The sequence below is a fragment of the Oncorhynchus clarkii genome, chromosome 24, assembly GCF_045791955.1.
Source record: "Oncorhynchus clarkii lewisi isolate Uvic-CL-2024 chromosome 24, UVic_Ocla_1.0, whole genome shotgun sequence".
NCBI lineage: Eukaryota > Metazoa > Chordata > Actinopteri > Salmoniformes > Salmonidae > Oncorhynchus > Oncorhynchus clarkii.
Window position 1 is genome coordinate 22,223,529 of NC_092170.1, and position 27,916 is coordinate 22,251,444.

The 27,916-nt window shown below is 45.3% G+C and overlaps 1 protein-coding gene across 4 annotated transcripts in view; it reads left to right on the plus strand.

Moving 5' to 3' along the window:
* Positions 1 to 27,916, plus strand: part of LOC139382358 (ATM serine/threonine kinase) — a 45,783-nt gene that overhangs the window by 9,745 nt on the left and 8,122 nt on the right. For 2 of the 4 annotated variants that reach the window (XM_071126338.1, XM_071126340.1), the window contains exons 7-47: positions 1,504 to 1,742; positions 1,959 to 2,128; positions 2,283 to 2,458; positions 2,595 to 2,966; positions 3,111 to 3,308; positions 4,603 to 4,704; positions 4,812 to 5,031; positions 5,114 to 5,245; positions 5,336 to 5,461; positions 5,576 to 5,665; positions 5,806 to 6,001; positions 6,254 to 6,447; positions 6,594 to 6,676; positions 6,826 to 6,981; positions 7,080 to 7,155; positions 7,277 to 7,407; positions 7,538 to 7,655; positions 7,741 to 7,911; positions 8,675 to 8,838; positions 9,228 to 9,471; positions 18,990 to 19,108; positions 19,197 to 19,323; positions 19,494 to 19,693; positions 19,827 to 20,001; positions 20,161 to 20,319; positions 20,452 to 20,584; positions 20,707 to 20,802; positions 20,973 to 21,144; positions 21,508 to 21,649; positions 21,780 to 21,956; positions 22,123 to 22,300; positions 22,536 to 22,647; positions 23,984 to 24,142; positions 24,230 to 24,338; positions 24,420 to 24,508; positions 24,597 to 24,699; positions 24,812 to 24,960; positions 25,175 to 25,279; positions 25,376 to 25,495; positions 26,058 to 26,292; positions 26,675 to 26,842. In XM_071126338.1, coding sequence (XP_070982439.1) covers positions 1,504 to 1,742; positions 1,959 to 2,128; positions 2,283 to 2,458; positions 2,595 to 2,966; positions 3,111 to 3,308; positions 4,603 to 4,704; positions 4,812 to 5,031; positions 5,114 to 5,245; positions 5,336 to 5,461; positions 5,576 to 5,665; positions 5,806 to 6,001; positions 6,254 to 6,447; positions 6,594 to 6,676; positions 6,826 to 6,981; positions 7,080 to 7,155; positions 7,277 to 7,407; positions 7,538 to 7,655; positions 7,741 to 7,911; positions 8,675 to 8,838; positions 9,228 to 9,471; positions 18,990 to 19,108; positions 19,197 to 19,323; positions 19,494 to 19,693; positions 19,827 to 20,001; positions 20,161 to 20,319; positions 20,452 to 20,584; positions 20,707 to 20,802; positions 20,973 to 21,144; positions 21,508 to 21,649; positions 21,780 to 21,956; positions 22,123 to 22,300; positions 22,536 to 22,647; positions 23,984 to 24,142; positions 24,230 to 24,338; positions 24,420 to 24,508; positions 24,597 to 24,699; positions 24,812 to 24,960; positions 25,175 to 25,279; positions 25,376 to 25,495; positions 26,058 to 26,292; positions 26,675 to 26,842 — 6,385 coding nt within the window. Of the gene's footprint in view, positions 1 to 1,503; positions 1,743 to 1,958; positions 2,129 to 2,282; positions 2,459 to 2,594; positions 2,967 to 3,110; positions 3,309 to 4,602; positions 4,705 to 4,811; positions 5,032 to 5,113; positions 5,246 to 5,335; positions 5,462 to 5,575; positions 5,666 to 5,805; positions 6,002 to 6,253; positions 6,448 to 6,593; positions 6,677 to 6,825; positions 6,982 to 7,079; positions 7,156 to 7,276; positions 7,408 to 7,537; positions 7,656 to 7,740; positions 7,912 to 8,674; positions 8,839 to 9,227; positions 9,472 to 18,989; positions 19,109 to 19,196; positions 19,324 to 19,493; positions 19,694 to 19,826; positions 20,002 to 20,160; positions 20,320 to 20,451; positions 20,585 to 20,706; positions 20,803 to 20,972; positions 21,145 to 21,507; positions 21,689 to 21,779; positions 21,957 to 22,122; positions 22,301 to 22,535; positions 22,648 to 23,983; positions 24,143 to 24,229; positions 24,339 to 24,419; positions 24,509 to 24,596; positions 24,700 to 24,811; positions 24,961 to 25,174; positions 25,280 to 25,375; positions 25,496 to 26,057; positions 26,293 to 26,674; positions 26,843 to 27,916 lie in introns of all 4 variants that reach the window. The other 2 variants (XM_071126336.1, XM_071126337.1) reach the window with 2 other exon arrangements.

Sequence of the window (27,916 nt, forward strand, 5' to 3'; positions counted from 1 at the left end):
CCTAGCAGCACGAGCTCTGAAGATAGATGGGGGGCAATCAGTTCACATATGGTGTCCAGAGCACAGCTGGGGGCAGAGGGTGGTCTATAGCAGGCGGCAACGGTGAGAGACTTGTTTTTAGAGAGGTGGATTTTTAAAAGTAGAAGTTCAAATTGTTTGGGTACAGACCTGGATAGTAGGACAGAACTCTGCAGGCTATCTTTGCAGTAGATTGCAACACCGCCCCCTTTGGCAGTTCTATCTTGTCTGAAAATGTTGTAGTTTGGAATTAAAATGTCTGAATTTTTGGTGGTCTTCCTAAGCCAGGATTCAGACACAGCTAGAACATCCGGGTTGGCAGAGTGTGCTAAAGCAGTGAATAGAACAAACTTAGGGAGGAGGCTTCTAATGTTAACATGCATGAAACCAAGGCTATTACGGTTACAGAAGTCGTCAAAAGAGAGCGCCTGGGGAATAGGAGTGGAGCTAGGCACTGCAGGGCCTGGATTCACCTCTACATCGCCAGAGGAACATAGGAGGAGTAGAATAAGGGTGCGACTAAAAGCAATAAGAATTGGTCGTCTAGAACGTCTGGAACAGAGAGTAAAAGGAGGTTTCTGGGGGCGATAAAATAGCATCAAGGTATAATGTACAGACAAAGGTAAGGTAGGATGTGAATACAGTGGAGGTAAACCTAGGTATTGAGTGATGAAGAGAGAGATATTGTCTCTAGAAACATAATTGAAACCAGGAGATGTCATTGCATGTGTGGGTGGTGGAACTAATAGGTTGGATAAGGTATAGTGAGCAGGACTAGAGTCTCTACAGTGAAATAAGCCAATAAACACTAACCAGAACAGCAATGGACAAGACATATTGACATTAAGGAGAGGCATGCTTAGTCGAGTGATCAAAAGGGTCCAGTGAGTGGAGAGGTTGGTTGAGGGTCACGGCGATTTAGACAGCTAGCCAGGCCAACCGGTAGCAAGCTAGCATAGGATGGAGTCTGTTGTTAGCCACCTCTTGCGTTCGGTCAGTAGATTAGTGGGGTTCCGTGTGGTAGAGGGGATTAATCCAAATCACACAACAACAACAAAAATAAGAACAATAGATATAGTTATAGAGGCCCGAGAAGAAAACATAATAATAATAATAATAATAATAAATAAATTGTATAAATAAATAATAAATAATAAATAAATAATAAATATAAATAAATAATAATTAAATAAATTAAATAAACCTACTAAACGGAACTCTTAGAAATTGAGTCTACAGCAGTGGGGGCTGGTGGGAGGAGCTATAGGAGGACAGGCTCATTGTAATGGCTGGAATTGAATAAATGGAACGGCGTCAAACATGTGGTTTCCATTATATGTTTGATACTGTTCCATTGAGTCCATTCCAGCCATTACAATGAGCCTGTCCTCCTATAGATCCTCCCACCAGCCTCCTCTGGTCTACAGTGAGACCTACCGTCAAGAGACTTCATCCATTACACTGCATGTGATATGTTCTCTCCAGGCAGGAGAGACACTTGGCAGTGGTGGAGCACTTGGTCTCTGCTCTGAACGTCTTCCTGAGGTCTGCTGCCATGAACTGCCGTATGAGGGTGTGTCGGCTGGGTGAGGAGCTCCTGCCCTCTGTGCTCTATGTGTGGACACAGATGAGGCCCAGCACCACTCTCAAAGAGGAGATAGTAGAGTTCTTCAACCTGCAGCTCTGTGTACATCATCCCAAAGGATCAAAGACACAAGACACGGGTATGGCTGGAATTTTGTGGGCAGACTGAAAACTGAAAAAACACCATTGTCTCTCTGAATCTGTTTCGATGTTGAACGATGAAAAATGGTGGAACAATAGACAAGTGTGAAGTGTTTTCATCACGGAAACCCTTGAAGTAGAATTATATTATAGATTATGATTGATACAGCCCATCTGACAACTTTTCTTGACCATTCCACCCCTCACTATTCCAGGAGCCTACGCTGAGGACTGGGCCAAATGGCAGAGTCTACTCTATAACCTGTATGATGCCCTGGTGAGTGAGATCAGCCAGATTGGGAGCCGGGGGAAATATGCCACAGGGTCGCGCCACATCGCTGTGAAGGAGAACCTTATGGAGCTGACTGCAGAAATCTGCCATCAGGTGATAAAGCTAAGATCCTTCATTTAGTTCAAGACTAAAACCTGAGCTGTGCTGACATCATCTGACATAGTTCTCCTGTTTTTAAGAATGAAAATAGATGATTTTAGTGTTGTTGGTCTCATCTTCATGTTTTGGGTGTTTGACTGTTTCTCAGCTCTTTAGCGAGGATTGTAACTTCCAGATGCTGGAGGTGACTCAGGCCCACCTCAGAGCCACCCAGAGAGGCAGTCCACACGGCACGCCCAGCAAGCGTAGACGCATTGACTTGGGCTGGGAGGTTCTCAGAGACCACCTGCAGCCACACCATAGTGACTTTGACGTCATACCATGGTGAGAAAAGACAATATCACACCAAGGTTCAGTGCTCATTAACTTGCCAAATATCCTTATATTTAGTACAATCAAACTTTTCACAGCTCCATATCCTCTGTGTTCCCCAACTCAACAATACAATGTTCCTATCTAGGTTACAGATCACATCAGTGTTGACCTCTAAGTACCCCTCCATGGTGCCTGGCCAGGAACTGGTTCCTCTGCTATCCGTCCTTTGCCAGCTGCTGGGGGAGCAGCGGCGGGGTGACAGGGGGCCCTACGTGCTGCGCTGCCTGAGGGAGGTGGCTCGCTGCCAGGCCACACACCCAGAGAGGGCCCAATCCTACAGGGCTGAACTGGGCAGGCTGTGGGGCCGTGTCTGGGCCCTGGCTCTACGGGGGGTCAGCTCCCCCCAGACTGAGGCCCTCAGTCTGGCCCTGCTGTCCACCATCCTCCAGGGAGCCTTCATTCCCATTGACAGAGAGCTTTGGAAGCTCTTCTCTGGCTCGGCCTGCAAGCCCTCTGAGTGAGTCCTTGGCTTTGATGAAGGATTTTGTCGTATAAAGTCACTTCCTCAACATTCGATTTACTAATTTACTCTTTGCAAACTATAGTGCTTTATGTTTTTATCTCTGAAGGACGATTTCATCCTCTGTCTCTATGTCTGCAGTGCTGCTGCTCTGTGTTTGGCCCAGGCCCTCCTCAAGTGTCCTGTTCTTAAGAGCCTGGGCACTGGGTGGGACCATGCAGGGGCCGTGGAGGGGGTCGGGCCTCCCAGCCTCAAGGAGAACATCATGAGCTGGCTGCTGATGAATGAACAGAGTGAAGAGGCAGAGGAGAGCTCAAGACCACACCCCATCATCTGCAGGTGGGCAGTTTATCACTGGGCTCATATCGCATTTTTATTCACGCTTAACCTCTCTGCTAGTGTTGTCTAAATCAAATCAAATTTTATTAGTCACGTGCCAAATACAACCGCTGTAGACCTTAGTGAAATGCTTACTTACGAGCCTCTAACCAACAATGCAGTTTAAAAAAAAATACAGCTAAGAATAAGAGATAAAAGTAACAAGTAATTAAAGAGCAGCAGTAAAATAACAATAGTAAGACTATATACAGGGGGGTACCGGTACAGAGTCAATGTGCGGGGGCACCGGTTAGTTGAGGTACTATATACATGTAGGTAGAGTTATTAAAGTGACTATGCATAGATGACAACAGAGACTAGCACTGGTGTAAAGAGGGGGGGGGGGGGGGGGGTAATGCAAATAGTCTGGGTAGCCATTTGACTAAATGTTCAGGAGTCTTATGGCTTGGGGGTAGAAGCTGTCTAGAAGCCTCTTGGACCTAGACTTGGCACTCCGGTACCGCTTGCCATGTGGTTGGATAGAGAACAGTCTATGACTAGGGTGGCTGGAGTCTTTGACAATTTTTAGGGCCTTCCTCTGACACCGCCTGGTATTAAGGTCCTGAATGGCAGGAAGTCCATGGAAGCCCATGTACTGGGCCGTACACACTATCCTCTGTAGTGCCTTGCGGTCGGAGGCCGAGCAGTTGCCTTACCAGGCAGTGATGCAACCAGTCAGGATGCTCTCGATGCTGCAGCTGTAGAACCTTTTGAGGATCTGAGGACCCATGCCAAATCTTTGATCTGAGATCTTGGCCAACAACCTCCTTCCCTCACTAAGAGCATTGAAGATGGGTCGTGGCTGGGTCTTCCAGCATGACAACGACCCAAAACACACAGCCAGGGCAACTAAGGAGTGGGTCCGTAAGAAGCATCTCAAGGTCCTGGAGTGGCCTAGCCAGTCTCCAGACCTGAACCCAATATAAAATATTTGGAGGGAGCTGAAAGTCCGTATTGCCCAGCGACAGCCCCGAAACCTGAAGGATCTGGAGAAGGTCTGTATGGAGGAGTGGGCCAAAATTAAAAAGTAAACTGCTACAAAAAATACAGATGAAAACTCTCTCGGTAGGTAGTGTGGTCTACAGCTTATCATGAGATACTCTACCTCAGGCGAGCAAAACTTTGAGACTTCCTTAGATATCGTGCACCAGCTGTTATTTACTAGTGGGATTATTTTGTCTTGTTACAATGTTTTACATCTGTAATTGTTTTAACACATTCCTAATAAGAGTTTGTCTTATTCCTTTTTTCACAGAGATTTTCCTCATAACCTCATCCCCAGAATCCTTGTGCCTTTGTCCCTCAAAGACACCCGAGCTGGCATTATGTTTCTCCTTGGAGCAAAGGGACTTGAGAGGTGAGGGAAATATTTATCTAAAACCGATAAATTCAACCATATTGTCATCAGTGTCAACATAACTCCATAGATTTCATGCCGCCTTCAATCTTTCCCTCTGCCTAAAGTGCTGTGATGCAAGAGCAAGTGGAAGTTAAAGGTTCCCTGAGTGAGATTGAGAGCATGTACCTGCAGTTCAGCTTTGACGAGATGCCCTCTAACCCCATGGTGAAAGTGATGGTGTCCTCAGCCGGCACCCAGCTCACTGTTGTCCCCAGCCTTAAACACAAGCTGGAGCAGGGCCTCTTGTCTGTGGCTGACCACCTACTAAACTGCTACTCCCCCGATGTGAGTGAATGCCTATGTTAGAACCATGGTTGTGTGAGTTGGTGTATGTTCAAACTAAGTACTGTGTGTGTTTTCTCCTCAGTCTCAGACCACACCACCAGAATGCCTGGTTCGTTGTTCAAGTCTCCTTACTGGCGTTTTAGCAGGATATGTCTCTACTGGTCTCCTGACTGAGGAAGAAGCCTGCCATTCCCAACTCTTCCTAAAGGCCAAGGTAGTCTGAACGGGTTGATAACATTTCTTTAATGCCTGCAGAAAATCCACATATATGTAATTCATTGTATATTCTGTTGGCTTTTCGAAGGCACTGGTCCAGGATTTTAGTGAGTACATATCTAATGTGAAGGTGAAGATGGCAGAGGATGGGACAATGACCACACTCAGGTCTGTCATGCGGCTGTGCACACAGTGTGTCAACAGAGGGGTTAAGGTAAGACAAGCATTCTTCCTCGTCGTTATCACCACCATCAACATCTGTGTTTAAAATCTGGCTCTCTATCTGTACTTTCATTGACTTCCTTCATTGACATATCCTCTCCCACAGGACAGTATGAGCTCTGTCTCTTGCAACTTGTTCATGAAGATTTTCCCTGCGAGACTTTTGACTGAACTGGCAGAAATATGCAAACTGTTGGTAAGTCATGGAGAGTTTGCTTTCTGTCCCATGAACCATCATTTTGACCATTTAAATAACCATCATTTGGACCTGTTTAAACACTCTATAATGATCTGAATTATGTAAGCTCACCCTGTACCTCTGTTTCTAACTCACAGCTGAACAGCTCCTGTAAGAGAGGTAGTGTGGGGATTGAGGAGGAGACCACCGATGAGGACTGGGACATGACGAGGACACAGGCTGACCAGCAGGAGGATATTGACCTGTTTGATGATGGAGACGGACCACAGACCAGCACATCTAAGGGGACTCACAGACAGAATGTGGAGTCCAATGACACCCAGTGTGGTTTTGGCAAGTGGATGATATCCCTCGTATGCCACATGTAAAATTAACCCCTCAGCGTCAGCCGCTATGCCAGGATAATATAGGTTGAGATGGAGCTATTGACATTGTGTACTCCCCATCTGATTCTTTCAGATCAACGATATATTTCCAGAGGTAGGGGCTTGGCAGATGATAATCAGACCAGCCATTGTCCTCCATGCATTTCTAGAAATCAACCAGTGACCAGATGGTCATTTAAATACTCTTATCTTCTCCTAGATGCTAAAAGCCTACTGGCTGAGGAGCATTTGGCCCAGCAGGATTTAGCCATCTTGGCCAGTCTAGAGTTCCTGTCCCTGTGTGTATCGGCTGAGTTTATCCACGGGCTCTCTTTCAGACCAGTGGAGGTTCGCCGCAGGTTACTACTGCTGCTGGAGCAGATAGACTGCACCAAGCCACTACATCTCAACATGGTGAGTGACCAGGACTGTGTAGTGGGGTCAATGTTGCACAGCTAATCGTTGTTCCCTACCAATCATGTTGGAAATGACGACTGATGGTGATCTTGTATCTCTAACATGGAATACTAATAGTTAATTATTTTCCTGTCCCCCCTCAGTACCTGGTCCTTCTGAAGAAACTACCTGCTGAGGACACATCGCTGGCAGCTGAAGAGTTTGACTCACTCCTCAGACCTCTGGCGTAAGAAAGGCCTCTGTTTCTAGATTCATATGTCAAGTATACTATGCTATATAGTAGGTGTCAAGTATACTATGCTATACAGTAGGTGTCAAGTATACTATGCTATACAGTAGGTGTTGGAGACATTAGGACTTTTTTTGTGCTTGCAGGGATCTTTGCTCATTGTACCGCCAGGACCAGGAGGTCTGTGCTGCAGTGCTGCTGGGTCTGCTACCGTCTATCCGTAGTCTGGGCCGTACCCAGGCCCAGCACAATGACATGAGACACGTCCAGGGAGCTCTGCTCCAAGTGGTCTCTGGATTCTGGTCAGTACCAAAGTCTCCATTTTTGTATTTTGACTTCACAATAATTCTGGTTCTTTGTTCTAGAATTGAACTTCCAACTTTTTAATGGTCTCTTCTAGCATTTTGGGCAGAACGGGGAAATGCACAGCAATTGTAAAGGTGGCATTAATTCACTGTCTACTGGCTCTACTGGAGGTGAGCTCACAATGTTTTAAAATCACAGCATAGTAACTGCCCATGATAACCACCCTGTCTTTAGTTAGGTAGAGCGTAATAACACCAAAGATTTACTTCCCTGTCTCTGCCCCTATGTCAGGCTGACCCTTGCTGTAAGTGGGCGGTCCTTACCCTGAGGGAGGAGGAGCTTCCAGTGTCCGTCATCCTCCCGTCCTACCTGTCTGACTCTCACCATCATGTACGAATGCTTGCAGCCATGACAGTGGAAAGGTTGGTTTTTACCGACAGAACACTCTCTCTCCAGCCTTAATTCCATCACAGAGGCTAATGTCTCTCAAGTTAAAAAGTAAATATTTACATGTTTGACATGTCTACCATGCATGCTCTCTTCCATCCATAGGCTGTTTTTGGAGATGACACCGGACAGCTTGGAGAAGAGAAAGATGCTTCCTCTGAAATGCCAGCAGACAGCCTTTGAGAACGTCTACCTGAAAGCCCAAGAAGGGATGAGGCTCCAGGTAAACCTGTCTTTCACACGTTACTCTGACAGAAGTTATGGCCAGTCTGTCTCACTATCCCTCTGCTCTCCCTGGTGTGTCACAGAAGAACAGCTCTCCTGAAGACCTGAGTGACGAGACCTTTAACCGCAAGGCCACGCTGCTGAAGAGTGTGTCGGTGGTGCTGTGCTGCAGCCCCGTCTGTGAGAAACAGTCCCTCTTCGCCCTCTTCCAGTCCTACAAGGAGAACAACATAGAGGAGCCACTCATCAAAAAGGTAAGGGAAAATCATTTGGCTACACATATTTACAGTCTCATCAATTATTATGTTTTGTATTCATGTTTCTTAAACTGAAAGCACTTTATAGTGAATGTGGGTAACTTTCCCTTTCCACCAGGGGTGGGAAAAGTACACAATTGTCATACTTGAGTAAAAGTAAACATACCTTAATAGAAAATGACTCAAGTGAAAGTCACTCAGTAAAATATTACTTGAGTAAATGTAATTGCTAAAATATACTTAAATATTAAAAGTAAAAGTCGAAATCATTTCAAATTCCTTATATTAAGTAATTCAGATGGCATCATTTTCATGTTTTTATTTATTCACGGATATCCAGGGGCATGCTCCAACACTGACATCATTTACAAACTAAGCATGTGTTTAGTGAGTCCGCCAGATCAGAGGCAGTAGGGATGACCAGGAATGTTCTCTTGATAAGTGTGTGAATTAGACAATTTTCCTGTCCTGCTAAGCATTCAAAATGTATTGAGTACTTGTGGGTGACAGAGAAAATGTATGGAATAAAAAGTACATCGTTTTCTTTAGGAATGTAATAAAGTAAAAGTTGTCAAATATAAATAGTCAAGTACAGATACCCCAAAACTACTTATGTAGTACTTTCAAGTATTTTGACTTAAGTACTTTACACAACTGCTTTCCACCATCACTACATACAGTATCTCTCTGACTACTGTATCAATATGCTATGATATTGACAGACTGAATGTTAACCTGGTTTGTCTCTCACCCCTTCTAGGTCCTGGGCAGTGTGTCCAGAGCTCTGGGCTACAGGAGTGGGGAGGGGTTTGTCAGCTCTCACCTGGATTACCTGGTGGCAGAGTGGCTGGGCCAGCATGGCTACACTCTGGAGTCCTTCCCTTACACTCTGCTCAACCACGCCACTCTCAAGGACTTCTACAGGTAGGTGCACATGCTTAGTTTACGTTCTACATGACATTTTTTACTTTAGTTTATTTAGTAAAAATTTTGCTCACTCTATTTTTTGAACTGCATTGTTGGTTAAGGGCTTGTAAGTAAGCATTTCACGGTAAGTTCTGCACCTGTTATATTTAATTTTTTATTTCACCTTTATTTAATTCAGTTACTATTCAAATTCGGCGCATCCCATTCGTTTTATGTCCATAAAATGACTTTTTGTGAATTTACTGATCTGACAGAATTGAGGTGAAAGTAGAGTTCCTACCATATTGCTTTCACCTATTCAATCATGTCAGATCACCTTAAGGAAGGAAGGAAAGAATGAATGATGCATCTATCGATTTATTTGTTGTTTCTTTGTTTTATCCCAGCACCTCCTATCAGGTCCTTATCCCACACCTGGTCTTCCTGGATGACTTTAAGCAGGTGAAGTCCATCAGCACCCTCCTGGGTAAGGACTGGAAGAAGCTGCTGGCCAACTGCTTCCCTAAGATCATGGTTAACATCCTGCCCTACTTTGCCATGTCGGGCCAGGATGCCCAAGTGGCCCGGCAGAGAGAGAAGGCCCACAGGGTCTATGACCTACTCAAGGACAGCAACTGCCTGGGCAAACCGGTGAGGAAGAGACGCTTGGAGTCTCTGTGCCTGCAGCTGAATGTGCTTAAAACTCTGTATGTTATCATGTATAAACCAGGATTGGGATCCATTCCTTTTCACTTCATCCCCTGAAGTGGCTGAGTTGAAATGGAATTGACTCCAACCCTGGTGCCAGGTTTGCTAACTGTCGTGGAATTTTTTATCAGAAAGGAAGAAAAAGACTGTAGATTCTTCAAAACTTCAACCAAGCAAAATATAAAACATTGTAGGACAGGGCTTTCTTACACTACTACATTGTCTTTGTAAAGGACTTCTGTTGAGCCAGTTTTTTTACCTTCACACGGTACAAAACATTCTTATGGGAATAATTTAAACAGTTACAAGTCATTTGAAAAGTTACACAGGAGTACACCCGTCGTCTGTACAAAGAGGACAATCATCACGTTGACACTGTCCACACGGCCTCCTGCTTCTTCCACCTAATCTGTCACGGTTTTCCAATGTAGTCCTCCAGTGACTCTTTGGCTTTCTGGGGCAGCAGGTAGCGTGGTTAGAGTGCTGGACTAGTAACCGAAAGGTTGCTAGATCGAATCCCCGAGCTGACAAGTTAAAAATCTGTCGTTCTGCCCCTGAACAAGGCAGTTAACCCACTGTTCCTAGGCCGTCATTGTAAATAAGAATATGTTCTTCACTGACTTGCTTAGTTTAAGAAATGTTGAATAAAAAATATCAATGTATACATTCTGTGTGCAACTGGATGGCTGACCAATCAGTCATTGGTGGGTAATGTTCCTTTATGCGATCACACAGTGCAGCCAGTTGGGCCTGATAGGGTTCATCGTCCGTCCATAATATGAATCTCTCGTCAATACACACACACTCAGGAAACAAAAACAAACAGTATTTGGTTAGGAACGTCTTCCTTTCTTATAATTAAAAAGGAGTAATTTCTTCTCATCAAAATATTTTTGAATTACTCTGTCATTTTTTATTTTGTACCCACATGGTAGTTCCTCCTATGCACATTTAAGGTTTTAAATGTATAGCTGGTTTCCCAATCATAACCAACTGTTTTACCAGTCCATTGATTAATACATTTTCTTTTACAATATTTTTCTATCCTGCAGGAATAGTTTTTAATTCTATCTCAGGACCCTGTCCTGGTATCTATAGTACTTCAGGACCCTGTCCTGGTATCTATAGTACTTCAGGATCCTGTCCTGGTATCTATAGTACTTCAGGACCTTGTCCTGGAACACTTTCATCAGGACCTTGTCCTGGTATCTATAGTACTTCAGGACCCTGTCCTGGTATCTATAGTACTTCAGGACCCTGTCCTGGTATCTATAGTACTTCAGGACCCTGTCCTGGTATCTGTAGTACTTCAGGACCCTGTCCTGGTATCTATAGTACTTCAGGACCCTGTCCTGGTATCTATAGTACTTCAGGACCCTGTCCTGGTATCTATAGTACTTCAGGACCTTGTCCTGGTATCTATAGTACTTCAGGACCCTGTCCTGGTATCTATAGTACTTCAGGACCCTGTCCTGGTATCTATAGTACTTCATGACCCTGTCCTGGTATCTATAGTACTTCAGGACCCTGTCCTGGTATCTATAGTACTTCAGGACCCTGTCCTGGTATCTATAGTACTTCAGGACCCTGTCCTGGTATCTATAGTACTTCAGGACCCTGTCCTGGTATCTATAGTACTTCAGGACCTTGTCCTGGAACACTTTCATCAGGACCCTGTCCTGGTATCTATAGTACTTCAGGACCCTGTCCTGGTATCTATAGTACTTCAGGACCCTGTCCTGGTATCTATAGTACTTCAGGACCCTGTCCTGGTATCTATAGTACTTCAGGACCTTGTCCTGGAACACTTTCATCAGGACCTTGTCCTGGTATCTATAGTACTTCAGGATCCTGTCCTTGTATCTGTAGTACTTCAGGACCTTGTCCTGGTATCTATAGTACTTCAGGACCTTGTCCTGGAACACTTTCATCAGGACCTTGTCCTGGTATCTATAGTACTTCAGGATCCTGTCCTGGTATCTATAGTACTTCAGGACCTTGTCCTGGAACACTTTCATCAGGACCCTGTCCTGGTATCTATAGTACTTCAGGACCCTGTCCTGGTATCTATAGTACTTCAGGATCCTGTCCTGGTATCTATAGTACTTCAGGACCTTGTCCTGGTATCTATAGTACTTCAGGACCTTGTCCTGGAACACTTTCATCAGGACCCTGTCCTGGTATCTATAGTACTTCAGGACCCTGTCCTGGTATCTATAGTACTTCAGGACCCTGTCCTGGTATCTATAGTACTTCAGGACCCTGTCCTGGTATCTATAGTACTTCAGGACCCTGTCCTGGTATCTATAGTACTTCAGGACCTTGTCCTGGAACACTTTCATCAGGACCTTGTCCTGGTATCTATAGTACTTCAGGACCCTGTCCTGGTATCTATAGTACTTCAGGACCCTGTCCTGGTATCTATAGTACTTCAGGATCCTGTCCTGGTATCTATAGTACTTCAGGACCTTGTCCTGGAACACTTTCATCAGGACCTTGTCCTGGTATCTATAGTACTTCAGGACCCTGTCCTGGTATCTATAGTACTTCAGGACCCTGTCCTGGTATCTATAGTACTTACTTCCCTGTCCTATAGTACTTCAGGACCCTGTCCTGGTATCTGTAGTACTTCAGGACCCTGTCCTGGTATCTATAGTACTTCAGGACCCTGTCCTGGTATCTATAGTACTTCAGGACCCTGTCCTGGTATCTATAGTACTTCAGGACCCTGTCCTGGTATCTATAGTACTTCAGGACCCTGTCCTGGTATCTATAGTACTTCAGGACCCTGTCCTGGTATCTATAGTACTTCAGGACCCTGTCCTGGTATCTATAGTACTTCAGGACCCTGTCCTGGTATCTATAGTACTTCAGGACCCTGTCCTGGTATCTATAGTACTTCAGGACCCTGTCCTGGTATCTATAGTACTTCAGGACCTTGTCCTGGAACACTTTCATCAGGACCCTGTCCTGGTATCTATAGTACTTCAGGACCCTGTCCTGGTATCTATAGTACTTCAGGACCCTGTCCTGGTATCTATAGTACTTCAGGACCTTGTCCTGGAACACTTTCATCAGGACCTTGTCCTGGTATCTATAGTACTTCAGGATCCTGTCCTTGTATCTGTAGTACTTCAGGACCTTGTCCTGGTATCTATAGTACTTCAGGACCTTGTCCTGGAACACTTTCATCAGGACCTTGTCCTGGTATCTATAGTACTTCAGGATCCTGTCCTGGTATCTATAGTACTTCAGGACCTTGTCCTGGAACACTTTCATCAGGACCCTGTCCTGGTATCTATAGTACTTCAGGACACTGTCCTGGTATCTATAGTACTTCAGGATCCTGTCCTGGTATCTATAGTACTTCAGGATCCTGTCCTGGTATCTATAGTACTTCAGGACCTTGTCCTGGTATCTATAGTACTTCAGGACCTTGTCCTGGAACACTTTCATCAGGACCCTGTCCTGGTATCTATAGTACTTCAGGACCCTGTCCTGGTATCTATAGTACTTCAGGACCTTGTCCTGGAACACTTTCATCAGGACCTTGTCCTGGTATCTATAGTACTTCAGGATCCTGTCCTTGTATCTGTAGTACTTCAGGACCTTGTCCTGGTATCTATAGTACTTCAGGACCTTGTCCTGGAACACTTTCATCAGGACCTTGTCCTGGTATCTATAGTACTTCAGGATCCTGTCCTGGTATCTATAGTACTTCAGGATCCTGTCCTGGTATCTATAGTACTTCAGGACCTTGTCCTGGAACACTTTCATCAGGACCTTGTCCTGGTATCTATAGTACTTCAGGACCCTGTCCTGGTATCTATAGTACTTCAGGACCCTGTCCTGGTATCTATAGTACTTCAGGACCCTGTCCTGGTATCTATAGTACTTCAGGATCCTGTCCTGGTATCTATAGTACTTCAGGACCTTGTCCTGGTATCTATAGTACTTCAGGACCTTGTCCTGGAACACTTTCATCAGGACCCTGTCCTGGTATCTATAGTACTTCAGGACCCTGTCCTGGTATCTATAGTACTTCAGGACCTTGTCCTGGTATCTATAGTACTTCAGGACCCTGTGCTGGTATCTATAGTACTTCAGGATCCTGTCCTGGAACACTTTCATCAGGACCCTGTGCTGGTAGCTATAGTACTTCAGGACCCTGTCCTGGTATCTATAGTACTTCAGGACCCTGTCCTGGTATCTATAGTACTTCAGGACCTTGTCCTGGTATCTATAGTACTTCAGGACCCTGTCCTGGTATCTATAGTACTTCAGGACCCTGTCCTGGTATCTATAGTACTTCAGGACCTTGTCCTGGTATCTATAGTACTTCAGGATCCTGTCCTGGAACACTTTCATCAGGACCCTGTCCTGGTATCTATAGTACTTCAGGACCCTGTCCTGGTATCTATAGTACTTCAGGACCTTGTCCTGGTATCTATAGTACTTCAGGACCTTATCCTGGTATCTATAGTACTTCAGGACCCTGTCCTGGTATCTATAGTACTTCAGGACCCTGTCCTGGAACACTTTCATCAGGACCCTGTGCTGGTATCTATAGTACTTCAGGACCCAGTGCTGGTATCTATAGTACTTCAGGACCATGTGCTGGTATCTATAGTACTTCAGGACCTTGTCCTGGTATCTATAGTACTTCAGGATCCTGTCCTGGAACACTTTCATCAGGACCCTGTGCTGGTATCTATAGTACTTCAGGACCCTGTGCTGGTATCTATAGTACTTCAGGTCCCTGTGCTGGTATCTATAGTACTTCAGGACCTTGTCCTGGTATCTATAGTACTTCAGGATCCTGTCCTGGCATCTATAGTACTTCAGGACCTTGTGCTGGTATCTATAGTACTTCAGGACCCTGTCCTGGTATCTATAGTACTTCAGGACCCTGTCCTGGTATCTATAGTACTTCAGGACCCTGTCCTGGTATCTATAGTACTTCAGGACCCTGTCCTGGTATCTATAGTACTTCAGGACCCTGTCCTGGTATCTATAGTACTTCAGGACCCTGTCCTGGTATCTATAGTACTTCAGGACCCTGTCCTGGTATCTATAGTACTTCAGGACCCTGTCCTGGTATCTATAGTACTTCAGGACCCTGTCCTGGTATCTTCAGTACTTCAGGACCTTGTCCTGGAACACTTTCATCAGGACCTTGTCCTGGTATCTATAGTACTTCAGGACCTTGTCCTGGTATCTATAGTACTTCAGGACCTTGTCCTGGAACACTTTCATCAGGACCTTGTCCTGGTATCTATAGTACTTCAGGATCCTGTCCTGGTATCTATAGTACTTCAGGATCCTGTCCTGGTATCTATAGTACTTCAGGACCTTGTCCTGGAACACTTTCATCAGGACCTTGTCCTGGTATCTATAGTACTTCAGGACCCTGTCCTGGTATCTATAGTACTTCAGGACCCTGTCCTGGTATCTATAGTACTTCAGGACCCTGTCCTGGTATCTATAGTACTTCAGGATCCTGTCCTGGTATCTATAGTACTTCAGGACCTTGTCCTGGTATCTATAGTACTTCAGGACCTTGTCCTGGAACACTTTCATCAGGACCCTGTCCTGGTATCTATAGTACTTCAGGACCCTGTCCTGGTATCTATAGTACTTCAGGACCTTGTCCTGGTATCTATAGTACTTCAGGACCCTGTGCTGGTATCTATAGTACTTCAGGATCCTGTCCTGGAACACTTTCATCAGGACCCTGTGCTGGTAGCTATAGTACTTCAGGACCCTGTCCTGGTATCTATAGTACTTCAGGACCCTGTCCTGGTATCTATAGTACTTCAGGACCTTGTCCTGGTATCTATAGTACTTCAGGACCCTGTCCTGGTATCTATAGTACTTCAGGACCCTGTCCTGGTATCTATAGTACTTCAGGACCCTGTCCTGGTATCTATAGTACTTCAGGACCTTGTCCTGGTATCTATAGTACTTCAGGATCCTGTCCTGGAACACTTTCATCAGGACCCTGTCCTGGTATCTATAGTACTTCAGGACCCTATCCTGGTATCTATAGTACTTCAGGACCTTGTCCTGGTATCTATAGTACTTCAGGACCTTATCCTGGTATCTATAGTACTTCAGGACCCTGTCCTGGTATCTATAGTACTTCAGGACCCTGTCCTGGAACACTTTCATCAGGACCCTGTGCTGGTATCTATAGTACTTCAGGACCCAGTGCTGGTATCTATAGTACTTCAGGACCATGTGCTGGTATCTATAGTACTTCAGGACCTTGTCCTGGTATCTATAGTACTTCAGGATCCTGTCCTGGAACACTTTCATCAGGACCCTGTGCTGGTATCTATAGTACTTCAGGACCCTGTGCTGGTATCTATAGTACTTCAGGTCCCTGTGCTGGTATCTATAGTACTTCAGGACCTTGTCCTGGTATCTATAGTACTTCAGGATCCTGTCCTGGCATCTATAGTACTTCAGGACCTTGTGCTGGTATCTATAGTACTTCAGGACCCTGTCCTGGTATCTATAGTACTTCAGGACCCTGTCCTGGTATCTATAGTACTTCAGGACCCTGTCCTGGTATCTATAGTACTTCAGGACCCTGTCCTGGTATCTATAGTACTTCAGGACCCTGTCCTGGTATCTATAGTACTTCAGGACCCTGTCCTGGTATCTTCAATACTTCAGGACCTTGTCCTGGAACACTTTCATCAGGACCTTGTCCTGGTATCTATAGTACTTCAGGATCCTGTCCTTGTATCTGTAGTACTTCAGGACCTTGTCCTGGTATCTATAGTACTTCAGGACCTTGTCCTGGAACACTTTCATCAGGACCTTGTCCTGGTATCTATAGTACTTCAGGATCCTGTCCTGGTATCTATAGTACTTCAGGATCCTGTCCTGGTATCTATAGTACTTCAGGACCTTGTCCTGGAACACTTTCATCAGGACCTTGTCCTTGTATCTATAGTACTTCAGGACCCTGTCCTGGTATCTATAGTACTTCAGGATCCTGTCCTGGTATCTATAGTACTTCAGGACCTTGTCCTGGTATCTATAGTACTTCAGGACCTTGTCCTGGAACACTTTCATCAAGACCCTGTCCTGGTATCTATAGTACTTCAGGACCCTGTCCTGGTATCTATAGTACTTCAGGACCTTGTCCTGGTATCTATAGTACTTCAGGACCCTGTGCTGGTATCTATAGTACTTCAGGATCCTGTCCTGGAACACTTTCATCAGGACCCTGTGCTGGTAGCTATAGTACTTCAGGACCCTGTCCTGGTATCTATAGTACTTCAGGACCCTGTCCTGGTATCTATAGTACTTCAGGACCCTGTCCTGGTATCTATAGTACTTCAGGACCTTGTCCTGGTATCTATAGTACTTCAGGACCCTGTCCTGGTATCTATAGTACTTCAGGACCCTGTCCTGGTATCTATAGTACTTCAGGACCCTGTCCTGGTATCTATAGTACTTCAGGACCTTGTCCTGGTATCTATAGTACTTCAGGACCCTGTCCTGGAACACTTTCATCAGGACCCTGTGCTGGTATCTATAGTACTTCAGGACCCTGTGCTGGTATCTATAGTACTTCAGGACCTTGTCCTGGTATCTATAGTACTTCAGGATCCTGTCCTGGAACACTTTCATCAGGACCCTGTGCTGGTATCTATAGTACTTCAGGACCTTGTCCTGGTATCTATAGTACTTCAGGATCCTGTCCTGGCATCTATAGTACTTCAGGACCTTGTGCTGGTATCTATAGTACTTCAGGACCCTGTCCTGTTATCTATAGTACTTCAGGACCCTGTCCTGGTATCTATAGTACTTCAGGACCCTGTCCTGGTATCTATAGTACTTCAGGACCCTGTCCTGGTATCTATAGTACTTCAGGACCCTGTCCTGGTATCTATAGTACTTCAGGACCCGGTCCTGGTATCTATAGTACTTCAGGACCCTGTGCTGGTATCTATAGTACTTCAGGACCTTGTCCTGGTATCTATAGTACTTCAGGATCCTGTCCTGGCATCTTTAGTACTTCAGGACCCTGTCCTGGTATCTATAGTACTTCAGGACCCTGTGCTGGTATCTATAGTACTTCAGGACCTTGTCCTGGTATCTATAGTACTTCAGGATCCTGTCCTGGAACACTTTCATCAGGACCCTGTGCTGGTAGCTATAGTACTTCAGGACCCTGTGCTGGTATCTATAGTACTTCAGGATCCTGCCCTGGCATCTATAGTACTTCAGGACCTTGTGCTGGTATCTATAGTACTTCAGGACCCTGTCCTGGTATCTATAGTACTTCAGGACCCTGTCCTGGTATCTATAGTACTTCAGGACCCTGTCCTGGTATCTATAGTACTTCAGGACCTTGTCCTGGAACACTTTCATCATGCATTTACATCTGACGATTGGAATCTCAATTAATATTAATTTAGTACTTTGCCAAATAATGCGCATTTACATGGGAATACCTCTGTTATAAAACAGGTTTTCTCCACGCACAGTAGAGCCCTCCTTGTCACTAAGACAAGGTCTTCTTCACACACCGAATTTTCCTCTACACACAGTAGTCTTCTGTCACTAAGACAATATATATATTTTAATGTATACTTTAGTTGTCCTTTTAAAGAAAGTCAGTCTCACCCTTAATTTGATTGTTCGGGATGGCGTATCTGTCCACTGACGCTCCCTGGCAGGTCCGCGGCGGGTCCCTTCTGCTCCACTCAGGCGAAGTGTGGGCTCTCTGAACTACATCTAATGCAGCCCCTGCGCACTGTTAACCTTGGTGTCCGATCAGCAAACGGAGTTGGCCTATCCATCCTCGTCGCCAAGAATTGTCGTGGAAATTCTAATCAGAAAGGAAGAGAGAGACTGTAGATTCTTCAAATAACTACTTTATTATTCTGGAGCGGTTCACAATTCACTCAATGGTGCAGAGTTAACAGCCCAACTAGCAAGATTTGGGTCTCAACCTTTATAACCTTTTGTCTACGTGGCAGTTTAGCGAATGTGTAAGAGCCTGATGGGAACATAGTAACAAAACTGGCATTGTCACTTGTTTGTAAGCTATCTAGCTGCTGCTGCTCAAGCTAGCCTCTGGTCTCTCCATATCTCCACACAGCTGTGCTCTTGAAAGTTACAAAAAGAACAGGATGGACCAAAAATTGTGGTCACTTTCAGACGGCCCTTTGTCCCCGCGTGACTAAGATACACAAGAGTGGAAGAACACTAGCTTCTTCTTACATGACAGAAACATGACAGTGGGAATGTACAGGTTTAAGGCTTATACAGCGTATGTTCATAAGAGTTTCTCATTTTCCCACCATACAACCATTTCAGGTTGAGCTAGCTACAATCCGCAGCAGTCAAGTGAACCTGCATTAGAAACTGTAAAAGCAATCTTTAATGTCTCTCTCTCACAGACCTATCTTACTGTATCACTGTTGGACTTTCCACAGCAAATCGACAGCCTGATTCACAGTAACCTGTCAGACATTGTGGTGGAGCTGTTGATGACCCTGTATGAAGGGGCTGCTACTGAGGAGGGGGGCAGAGGGGACCTGAGAAGGTTCATAGGGTAATGTTCACTACACATCACTCCACAACCACCCTTACTTGCATTCAGAACCTTTTCATTGACTGTGATGTTAATATGTTCTCTGTAGGGAACTGGACCCAGCCCCAAACCCACCCTATTTCAACTCCTATGTCATAAAAGCCACACTGGACTATCTCAGCTCGTGTCACAGTGCCAATCTCAAGTCCCTGGTGGCCATTTTATCCAAGACTCCGGTAAAATGCTCTCCTGCTCTCATCATTGTATTGCAATGGCTGTATAATGTTGTTACACAATGGAACAGAATAGGGCTTTACAAAGTTGTGGTTTCGTGAGCCCAATTTTTCAAAATGTTTAATCTGGAAAGGAATCCGGATTCTGTGATCCTCTTGTGTTGTGATTCTAGATCTCCATCCAGAGGATCCTACTGGCGGTGTGTCAGAAGGCAGCTGAGACGATCAATGCCTACGAGAGGCACCGCATCCTGCTGATGTACCACCTGTTTGTCAGCCTGCTGCTCAAGGAGGTCAAGGACGGCCTGGGGGGAGCCTGGGCCTTCGTCCTCCGAGACATAATTTACACACTCATCCACCACATCAACAGCAGGTTAGGGGTAAACGCGCGCACACACACACACACACAAAGTCTGCTGCTCACACACAGATTCAATGGAGTGACTCAGCATTTTTGCTCTCTCTAGTAGTTAACTGTTTTTCTGCCTGTTCTTGTTTTCTGACAGGCCGGCCCAGTTGGACGAGGTGTCCAGCCGTAGTTTCTCCCTGTGTTGTGACCTACTGACCTCTGTGTGTCGCACGGCCGTGCAATTCTGTGACGATGCTGTGGAGAGCCATCTACAGGTTATCGTTGGTACTCTCACTGCCCAGGTGACAACCCAACTTGCTATCTCACAGCAGGTAAGACATGGTTGTATTACCTGGCCAGTAGACTATTTATATGACAAATAATAATTTGCTCCAAGTAGGTATTACCCTGTTCATTGTTCTCTTTTTCCTTCTCTCTCCCCTCTCTTCTCACTATTTTTTTCTTTCTCTCTGTTGACCTCTCTCTCTCAGGTGCTCAGTCTGTTGAAGTTCCTGGTCGTAGAGAGTCAGGACAAGCTGAAGAGTGCCATCCAGAAGTTAGAGCCCTTCCCAGACCGACCTGAGTTCAGAGAGCTGAGGGCCGTGCAGCACACACTGAAGTACAGCACAGGGAAATTCACTCTCAGACAGGTAAGGACACCCCCTTCACACACACGGCACAGCACACACCCTCTAACCACTCATGTATGACCTCTACAGCTGATTCACACTTCTGTCACACTATTGCCACATCCCATGAGCCTCTCTGTGTCTCGTCCACAGGAGATAGCCCACTTCCTGTCTGTGGCTTCCTGTGACTCCCTGCCTCTGACCAGACTGGAGGGGCTGAAGGACCTGAGGAGACAGCTCCACAACAACAAGAGCCAGATCAGACCGCTGCTGAGAGAGTGCCTCGGTCAGAGAGGGGGAGGGCTACTGTAGTCTAGATATGTTACCAGACCCATGTATCTGTGTGTGGGGATGAGTGTGTGTTAGTTTGCCCTTTTTGAATCCTATCTCTGTACTTCTTCATTCTAGCGGACCCTGCAGAGAGTGTGTTGGTGCTGCTGGTCCTTAACCTACTACAGCTCTGTAAGCTAGCAGCCAATCACCCTGGAGGAAGAGACATCTTAGGTACGTATGGTTACCACAACCTCACAGTTGGCACTGCGTATGTTTCCTCTCTCAGCCCAAGAAAGCATCAATAATTGTTTGTGTGATAGGAAGTAGTTTCGGCCGGCTTGGCACCGTTGTGTGAAAAGGGTCTTAGTCTTTTCCTTCACCATGTGCCTATGTTTTTATAGAGGCTGCAGGGAGCTGTCTGGGAGAGCTGGGGCCTGTGGATTTCTCCACCATCGCTCTGCTCCATGGGAAGGACCAGCTCAATGCCAGAGCTGTATCACTCTTCCCTTCAGTGGAACCACAGTGGCTCTACATCACCCTGAACTGCATCAACAACGCCCTCACACACCACTGGTACACCATACAGGGGTCTACGCTGACATGTTTTCAAAGAGCACATTTGCTCCAAAGTTGAAAAATGTATGATAATTGCCACCAATTACAAAATACATTTACATTTTTTTAGGGGGACTGGTGGTCCCAAATTACAATTCCAGGTATCACAGTAAAATATTTAGGAGCATATGCGACCATAATGGTAGCAGTTTAGAGCCCTGCCATATACTGTATCTAATGGCCCTAAAGGACTTTCCTACTAATTCAACACTGAATTTAGCACAGGGAAGTAGCCACTGTATTGTCATATGGTTTTCATATAGTGAGTGTGTCTTGACATGCTGTCATGTTTTGTTGTGGTCCCATGTGTTTTTGTGTCAGTATTGAGGTGAGGCAAGCTGCTGTCCAGAGTCTGAAGGACATCTTGGCCACTCAGGCTGGAGCTGACTTCTGGGAGATCCATAAAGACAACCGTGACCCCATGCTGGCTTACCTCAACCCTTTTAGGTCTACCAAGAAGAAGGTTTGGCAGACTTTTCAAGACCTGAAATATCACATCCTCGTATGTGTGTCTGAATTTCGTAGTGTGTGAATTTGTTTGCATACATATATGTGTCGGTGTGTGTGCGTTAATTATCCATTCACCTGTGCAGGTGGTCGGGATGAGTGAGGAGGTGAGCTTGGTGGCTAGGGAGCGGCTGGAGAGCCAGGACCTGTGGGTGCCTGAGGCTGGCGGCCATAAGGCCTGGTTGAAGATGCTCTGCATAGTTCTGCTGGACAGTGGAGGGGTCAGGAGTGAAACTCTGCTGCTTTCCCGGCCCCTGTGTCTGGTGAGGGCATGGCTGTTATATCTCTAGGCCAGCACTTGTGCTAATGCTAATTTCTTGTTCAGTCAGGCATCTCTCGCTACGCCGTTGTAAACACATGTTCAATTTCGGCTCATCTTTCCAGTCAGATATCCCTGTCTCTAACCCCTATCCTTTCCCATGTGTTCAGGTGAAAACAGACTTCTGCCAGAGGGTGCTGCCGCTCATCATCCATGACATCCTGCTGGGGGACTCTGACGGCTCCTGGAGGAAGCTCCTCTCCACACACATCCAGGACTTTTTCACCAGCTGTTTCAGTCGTGCCCGGGCCTCTAGCCGCTCCACCACTCCTCTCCCCTCAGACTCTGGTGGGTTTTACTCTCTATCTCTCAACCTTTTTCTCTAGCTCTTTCTCTCTCTCTTTCTCTCTCCCTTTTTCTCTCCCTCTCTCTCTAGCTTTCTTTCTTTAGCTCTTTCTCTCTCTAGCTTTCTTTCTCTCTCTCTAGCTCTCTCGCTTGCTCGCTGTGTATGTTTGACTTTAGACATTTCTAGTAGGTTTTTCTCCTGAAGATCAGGTCATTACAGTGTTTTTTATTATTTCAGCAGGAGAGTCGGACATTTCCAACCAGGGTCCGTTGGATAAGGCCTCTCTGCGCACCATGCTCTCTGTCATTAACTATCTGAGGCAGCAACAAAGACCTCTAGGATCTGATAGGTTTGTAGATGCAATTGCTCTTATCTTCCTGACCTGTACGACTATAAAATCTACTGCACCCCTCTCTTTGTTAGGTTGTACCGTGTTTGATGCTGTTGTGTTGGTTCTAGTAACTTGTGTGGTACGGTGTTTGGTGCTGTTGTGTTGGTACTAGTAACTTGTGTGGTATGGTGTTTGATGCTGTTGTGTTGGTACTAGTAACTTGTGTGGTACGGTGTTTGGTGCTGTTGTGTTGGTTCTAGTAACTTGTGACGTACGGCGTTTGATGCTGTTGTGTTGGTACTAGTAACTTGTGTGGTATGGTGTTTGATGCTGTTGTGTTGGTACTAGTAACTTGTGTGGTACGGTGTTTGGTGCTGTTGTGTTGGTTCTAGTAACTTGTGTGGTATGGTGTTTGATGCTGTTGTGTTGGTTCTAGTAACTTGTGTGGTACGGTGTTTGATGCTGTTGTGTTGGTTCTAGTAACTTATGTGGTACGGTGTTTGATGCTGTTGTGTTGGTTCTAGTAACTTGTGTGGTATGGTGTTTGATGCTGTTGTGTTGGTACTAGTAACTTGTGTGGTACGGTGTTTGATGCTGTTGTGTTGGTACTAGTAACTTGTGTGGTACGGTGTTTGGTGCTGTTGTGTTGGTTCTAGTAACTTGTGTGGTACGGTGTTTGGTGCTGTTGTGTTGGTACTAGTAACTTATGTGGTACGGTGTTTGATGCTGTTGTGTTGGTTCTAGTAACTTGTGTGGTATGGTGTTTGATGCTGTTGTGTTGGTACTAGTAACTTGTGTGGTACGGTGTTTGGTGCTGTTGTGTTGGTTCTAGTAACTTGTGACGTACGGTGTTTGGTGCTGTTGTGTTGGTACTAGTAACTTGTGTGGTACGGTGTTTGGTGCTGTTGTGTTGGTTCTAGTAACTTGTGTGGTATGGTGTTTGATGCTGTTGTGTTGGTACTAGTAACTTGTGTGGTACGGTGTTTGGTGCTGTTGTGTTGGTTCTAGTAACTTGTGACGTACGGTGTTTGGTGCTGTTGTGTTGGTACTAGTAACTTGTGTGGTACGGTGTTTGGTGCTGTTGTGTTGGTTCTAGTAACTTGTGTGGTATGGTGTTTGATGCTGTTGTGTTGGTTCTAGTAACTTGTGTGGTACGGTGTTTGATGCTGTTGTTTTGGTTCTAGTAACTTGTGTGGTACGGTGTTTGATGCTGTTGTGTTGGTTCTAGTAACTTGTGTGGTATGGTGTTTGATGCTGTTTTGGTTCTAGTAACTTGTGTGGTACGGTGTTTGATGCTGTTGTTTTGGTTCTAGTAACTTGTGTGGTATGGTGTTTGATGCTGTTTTGGTTCTAGTAACTTGTGTGGTACGGTGTGCCACTCTAACTTCTGGTTGGAGCTGAACTACCTGGAGGTGGCCAGGGCAGCCCAGTCCTGCTCAGCCCACTTCACAGCCCTGCTCTACTCTGAGATCTACGTCGACAAGATCAAGACTAACATGGAGGAGAACCGCAGGTACACTACACATGATGGGAGATACTGATGTCTCTTATGTCTTTCTTGTTCTGTGTTGTTCTCAACGTTCTTTACCTCTGCTTACAGAAATCCGGCCAGAGCGTCGCGCAGAATCACATTTGATGAGAGCAGTCAGAACTTCACCATCTCCAGTCTGACAGAGGAGAGTGTCAAAGACACTGGTATCAGTCTACAGGTAGAGTTGATTTTGCAATTAACCTTTAGTGTTGTTGTCCAATGCATAGCTCCGTACTGTCATTTCTGTACCATGTCTTAGGACCTACTGATTGAGGTGTATCGAAGTATTGGGGAGCCAGACAGTCTGTATGGGTGTGAAGGTGGGAAGATGACCAGCGCTCTTACCAGGTGAACTTTGTTATCCTATTTTTGTTCTATCTTGGATATTCAAAGTTTTGTTAGCTGAGAATTCTCTTTTTGTGTGTCTGTTTTGTAGAATTCGGACCTATGAGCATGAGGCGATGTGGGGAAAGGCTCTGACCTCCTACGACCTCCACTCCAATCTTCCTGATGGCACACGGCAAGTGGGCATTGTGGAGGTAAGCAGAAACTTGTTTGAACTCCAAATCTGTATTGTCTCTCTCTGTCTGTGTAAACCATTGTTGGGGACAGATGACAAAACCTAATGCTGCTTGTCCAATGGTCCCTCAGGGTCTGCAGAACATTGGTCTGAGCAGTATCCTGGCCACTTACCTGCGGGGTCTGGAGAGTGAGGGGGTGGAGTGGGGGGCGGAGCTAAGGGAGCTAAGGTTTCAGGCAGCCTGGAGGAACATGCAGTGGGACTGTGACCTATCAGAGAGGTAATTGGAAAGGGCCTCGGGTTGTGACTTATCAGACAGGTGAGTGAGAGGGGCCTCAGGACTGTGGCCCATAGGAAAGGTGAGTGGGAGGGGCCTCTGGAAGACAAGGGGTATGAAAGTAAGGGTTCCTGAGGTGGTATTTTAGAAGGTGAAGAAAATATTGCTAAATGGATTGACATGTGCCCTTGGTGTCTTGCCTTCTTGCTTGTTTCAGGAATGAGAAATTTAACCCTGGCTTCAACGAGTCAGTGTTCTGCTCCTTGCAGGCTTTGAGAGACAAAGAGTTTTCCACATTCGACCAAACTCTTAAATATGCCAGGTAAAACAAGGTTTAAATCAACAACTATCTCTCAGCCATCAAAATATCACCACACAAACAACTATACTCATTGAAATTAATTGTGTGTTGCATCAGGGGCAATGAGGTGGAGGAACTGTGCAAAGGCAGTCTGGAGGCAGTGTCCTCTCTCTACCCTGCTCTACGGAACCTCCAGAGGATCAGTGAGCTGGAGAGCATCCGACAACTCTTCTCCAAGTATGATCTTCCTTCCCAGCATGTCAACATCGCTAATTTCCAATATCTATACAGTATAGAAAGTGTATTTTATATTTGATTTGAAACCCACTGTGTCTCATACCTCAACACAATGCACATAAACAAACCTAGAGATTTTGTATTTTTTATAAATGTTTTATTTGCACACAATAAAAAAATACGAAACACTATGATGGTTTAAAAGGTAAACAAAAAGAACATGGGAGACTGTTACAGAGGAGTGTAAATGCTTTTTTTTAGGCTGGGTCATGTTGTATTGTATTGTTGTATGCTTTAATGATGTAATGTATTGATTGTTGCTGCCTTCTTGGCCAGGTCTACCTTAAAAAGAGTCTCTCGGTCTCAATGGGCTTTTCCTGGTTAAATAAAGGTTCAATTAAAAACCCCAGGGGGAATTGTAGGCTCCTCCCTCTTTCAAATATTATACAAAAAACATACAAAAAACACATGATCAGATTTTTTATAGAGTGCAGGGTTTTGATACTTCAATCTCTTAAGTAATACAAGTCATGTGAGTTATATTTCCCCTGGCCTGTGGCAGGCCCCTGACCGACGTAGGCCTGGCCGAGGTGTGTTCCCATTGGCAGCAGCACTCCCAGCTGCTGGTGGACAGTGACTTTACGCTGGTGGAGCCCATCCTGGCCCTGCGCTCCGTGGCCCAGGAGACCCTAATCTCCCAGGAGAGAGACCCTGAAAAGAACAAGTACCTCAGCACTGTCCTCACCTCCCACCTCATGGAGCTCTGCCAACTGGCCCGCGCCGCAGGAAACACACAGGTAGACTGGAGCTCAGCGCTCACCGTGGGGTTGTTTCATACGTGTATAGGGTTTATATAGTGTGTTCCACATGTATAGTGTGTCTACTCTACACGTAATAGGAGGAGAATGAGTGCACATGTTTCTTTTGGTCTGGATTCACTCAGCACTCCTGACCCATTTACCGGTATGTTCTCTTAAATATTGCAGCACAACATGCATTTGCATTGGTCTCTATGTGAGTGACTATATTGGTCTCAATGTGTGAGTGACTATATTGGTCTCTGTGTGAGTGACTATATTGGTCTCTATGTGTGAGTGACTATATAGTGCCCCCCTCACCCCTGTGCCTGTCTCACCGCTGTGCCCTTTTCACCCCTGTGCCGTCCTCACCCCTCCCCAGCTGGCAGAGCGGGCGGTTTTCCAGATGAAGCAGCATGGCGGAGGAGGGGGGCGGGGCTCCACAGCGTCGTCATGGCAGCTGGAGGAGGCCCAGGTGTTTTGGGCGAAGGGAGAGCAGGGTCTTGCTCTGGGGCTACTGAGACAGATGATCCACACTCTGGAGGAGCAGGTCAGTGGGAGTCAGTCTACATGTTAACTTCTTACGGCTGAGATCCCGTTAACGGGATCGATATGACAACAGTAGTGAAAGTGCAGGGCTCCAAATTCAAACAGAAATCTCATAATGAAAATTCCTCAAACATACAAGTATTTTACACCATTTTGAAGATAAACTTGTTGTTAATCGCACAACAGTGTCTGATTTCAAAAAGGCTTTAGGACGAAAGCACACCATCTGATTATGTTAGGTCAGTACCTAGTCACAGAAAAACAGCCATTTTTCCAGCCAAAGAGAGGAGTCACAAAAAGCAGAAATATAGATAAAATGAATCATTAACCTTTGATGATCTTCATCAGGTGACACTCATAGGACTTCATGTTACACAATACATGTATGTTTTGATCGATAAAGTTCATATTTATATCCAAAAATCTCAGTTTACATTGGAGCGTTACGTTCAGTAATGTTTTGCTTCCAAAAACATCCGGTGATTTTGCAGAGAGCCACATCAATTTACAGAAATACTCATAATAAACATTGATAAAAGATACAAGTGGTATGCATGGAACTTTAGATAAACTTCTCCTTAATGCAACCGCTGTGTCAGATTTCAAAAAAGCTTTACCGAAAAAGCACACCATGCTATAATCTGAGTACAGCGCTCAGAGACCAAAACAAGCCATACAGATATCCCCCATGTTGTGGAGTCAACAGAAGTCATAAATAGCATTATAAATATTCACTTAGCTTTGATGATCTTCATCAGAATGCACTCCCAGGAATCCCAGTTCCACAAATGTTTGTTTTGTTCGATAAAGTACATCATTTATGTCCAAATACCTCCTTTTTGTTCGCGCCTTTAGTTCACAAATCTAAATTCACGACGCGCAGGCCAGACGAAAAGTAAAAGAATTCCATTACAGTTCGTAGAAACATGACAAAATATGTATAGAATCAATCTTTAGGATGTTTTTAACATAAATCTTCAATAATGTTTCAACCGGAGAATTCCTTTGTCTTTAGAAATGCAATGGAACGCAGCTACCTCTCACGAGAGCGTGCCTGACTGAGCTCATGGCCTTC